Source organism: Zootoca vivipara, chromosome 13, assembly GCF_963506605.1.
Source record: "Zootoca vivipara chromosome 13, rZooViv1.1, whole genome shotgun sequence".
NCBI classification, from domain to species: Eukaryota; Metazoa; Chordata; class Lepidosauria; order Squamata; family Lacertidae; genus Zootoca; species Zootoca vivipara.
In genome coordinates, this window is record NC_083288.1 from 41,025,988 (window position 1) to 41,029,640 (window position 3,653).

A 3,653-nucleotide genomic window follows, 5' to 3' on the forward strand; every position below is an offset into this window, starting at 1 on the left:
CGCTCTTTCACTCTTGTCTAATGTTCCTAACCCTTCTTTTAGACTCTCATATTTTCTTTTGGATTCTGATAGACTTTTATATATACTTTCTGTTTTAACTCCTTTAAAAAAAACTTTTTAAAAAAATAGATTTTAAATTATTGTTTCCTTCCCTCCTTACGCTGGTCTACGACCGTAATAAAGATTTGATTTGATTTGATTTGGTTGTAGCCTACCACCCATGTGGGTGGAAACATGAAAGAAAATCTCGGACAGTGCAGTACTGCATTGCACATTCCCTCCCTTGGATGCAATAGGAAAAAGAAAAGGAAATGAATTTAAACACACATCAAATGTTATGCAACTTTCTCCTCAGTTTAATAGTAACAGACATTGCTGCTTTCACAGAATCAAAGCATGTTTGTTTGCCACTTAAGGATTTTTTGTTTGTTTGTTTTTTAATTGCAGAAAAGCAGAGCTAGACAGAATGGCAGCAAAGGGGGATTTTCTGTGGAGTTGCAAAGGATGGCATAATTGTTAAAAAGCTGAGTATTTGGATCTGGGCGTTGAAAATCTTACACTGTGACAATGATCTCTTCTTCGAAGTGCACAGGCTCTCCATTCTGATTACAGGCAATGACAATGTATCTGGGCGATTTGTTATCTGAATATTTGCAAGGTGGGCGAGTTGAGCCACCTTTGTGCTTGCAGGTGGTGACAGTGAAGGGGCGGAGGGCGATCCTCAGCCCGTTCCCATAATCCTTTCCTCCAGATTCAGTGCACACAGCTTTGATGTTATTCGTGGTGTCGTGGATGAAGGTGTTCATGTCCTTGCATGGTCTGTCCAGCCTACGTCTTTTCATCATGACGTCACAATACTTATTTCCAACGCTGCTCTTGGGATAATCATAGTGCTTGTTTAAGAATGACTGATGGTTAGGTGCACAGTAGGCTCCCAGTGCCAGAACAGACACCAGAAAGGTGAGGAGCCCAAGGCCAGATCCCTTGAAAGGCATCATCGTGGGCAACCGCCGCCTGAAAGAGATACCTGGGGGGAAAGTAAAGTGGATGTGTGAATGCTTTCTTTCCGTTTGCCACCAGAGGGTGCTTTGTGAAACAGCTCGGAGTTCAAATGAATGCTGTATATCCTTGCAAATTCTTATCTGCAAATGTTGTGGTGGATGCTATCTAGCCAGGATCACATATCCATGTGGATATTGATACAAACCAGTCACATTGCTGCTTATGCATCTTATAACAGAAGTTTAATACACAATTTAATTATTATTTTTAAATAGCACTAAGTAGAATAATAGAAGCATAATCACCCCACCCATGCCACTCCCCCTCCCCTCTTCCCCCTCCCCCATCTTCTTCTTCCTAATTGTTTAAACTAATTGATAAACCAAGAATTTATGCATTCAGCACTAATAAGGAAACCTATGTTGTAGATATTTTTCAACATTTATTATGTTATTTTTGTGATATACAAATGACATGAGAAAACTTGGTATACTTATTTGTATAACACCATTCTTGTTATAAAACCCAATAAAAAAACCAATATAAAAGAAGGAGCTCACTCCATTGTTCAGGGTCAGGGAGAGGAGGCCAGAAGACAGGGTATTTGTACAAGCTCAGTTAAGTTTCTGGCTGAAGTGAGATCTCAGCAAGTGAGTCATTGGTATGAATCTGAGCTCCAGACTAGCACCAAGAGACCAGGGTTCAAATCCCCACTCAGCCGTGAAGCTCATTGGGAAACCCTGGGTCAGCCTCAGTCTCTTACCCTAGCCTGCCTCACAGGATTGATGAGAGGACTGATTGGAGAACAATGGATGAGCTCCTTGGTGGAAAGGTGAGGTATAAATGTAATCAATCAATCAAGCTCCCTTTTGTATAAACTCCCTCAAAATCCTTCTGAAAGTCTTCACCAAGCACCACCAGGAGCTCAACAAGAGAGTGGGGCATAAGATTTATTTCTTAACCTTTAGGTTAAAGTGCTGTACACCTGGGAACACCATGAGCTTTAAGAAGCTGGGTTGGTGTTGCAGCATCAGTAGATTTAAACAATTGTTCCAATTGTTGCTATATTTTGCTTGCTATAATCTTTTCGCATAGCCTCTTACATAAATGAATCTTAAGCTCCCCCCCCCACCCTTTTCTAGTAGGATTTAGTAAGAGCTAAATTGGAGTCACTTTTGCATGTTGCAAAACAGCTCCCTCATCTCGTGGTTCAACGTGGTATGTTCACCCCTCTTTAAACTATATATTCCCCTAATAATAACTGCATGCTTTATATTCTGCTTATGCTTCCTAGGCATGTAATGTTCTCTAACATTTCGCTATTTCTAAGATTCATCTGTGTGGAATGTGCTGTGAATTTCCTTTGTTATCTGTGAGATTATTCCTCCCATCCAGGCCCATGAGAGGGTGGGGGGCATCCAAGTACCACGACTATGAGTTGGGCCAAACTTATTCAGGGACAGTCCCATGGAAGCCATGCTTTCCACAAAGTCCCAAGAGCCCCTTATAAGGTCGTGTCAGCATGGATGTTAAAACCCCCCAGGACAACCAAACTAGGTGTCTCCAGGAGAACATCTACCATGACCTAAAGCAGCTGAGGCCGGGAATCCTTGGTGCAGCAGGGAGGTCAGTACACCAAAAGGAATCCTATACTGCCTCTATTGCTCAGCTTCCAGAACATGCACTCGTCCTCTGTAGTGTTTCCTCTAGACACAAAATGATGGACCATGGCTGGCCGAATCATCTCTATGAAGGCAACTGCTGCATGATTTTGAGGAAATATTCATGGAACAAATTGCCATGAGTTCTAGCATCTAAGGAGTGCCGCTAGAGTCCTATTTCCTCAAAGGCTGAGCTTCCTTATATGTGAAAAATCTGATTTCAGTTCCTCTAAGTGTGAAACAGCAGCCACAATGTCAGAACAGAGGTGGTGGCCACGTTCAACTAGGAACGTGGGGGGAAATATGTTCCAGTTTGCCTATAAAGAGAATACGACCCAGTTTGCATGTATTTCTCCAGATTAGCAGTGCAGTTCTCCAACCAAGTAAGGTGAAGGAAAATGCAATGACTAGGATACAGTGTGTAAAAATGCATATGTATATGAAAATAGCATGTAAAATGCTTTCTAGAAAGGAGAAACGTTTGCTGAAATGTGTCAATTAGTAGAAGTTTACTAAAATGCTGATTTTTAAAATTTAAAAAATGCCAACTGATATGAAAGACTGCAAGAGACCAAAGCTGTCAGAATCACCCATCCCGACCTCCAACTTACCCAAGCTCCGTCCCGTTGAGGTGGTGGGTGCTGCTTTCTGCCGTGGCAAGTTGGTGTCTCAGGCTGTTGTGCCCATTCTTATATAGAACTTGGCCAGGGAAGGGCCTGGAAAAGAGGGAACAAAGATGAACCACTTTTCCATATATGGACTACAAATCAAGAGAGAAAAGACAGGTTTCAAATTCCACTGAAAACCACAGACATTTTGATTGCGTGAATATTCAGAGAAATTGCTAATATGCTTGTCCTGATGCCAAGTTCCCTCTTCTGCTGCATTCAGATAGCCACAAACTTGCCACCACCCCAGTCCAATCCACATTAGCTGTGTTGTACAACACCAGCATGGCAGGCCCCTGTAGTAACTGGAACCAAAGTTTTA

General features: G+C 42.0%; 1 protein-coding gene across 1 annotated transcript; it reads right to left on the reverse strand.

Annotated features, from left to right (window-relative positions):
- Positions 1-345: 345 nt before the first annotated feature.
- On the reverse strand, positions 346-1,019 carry LOC118077799 (angiogenin-2-like). The gene has a single exon (XM_035101525.2). It carries the CDS (start codon positions 996-998, stop codon positions 555-557), a length of 444 nt encoding a protein of 147 aa, XP_034957416.2. The 5' UTR covers positions 999-1,019; the 3' UTR covers positions 346-554.
- Positions 1,020-3,653: the final 2,634 nt, after the last annotated feature.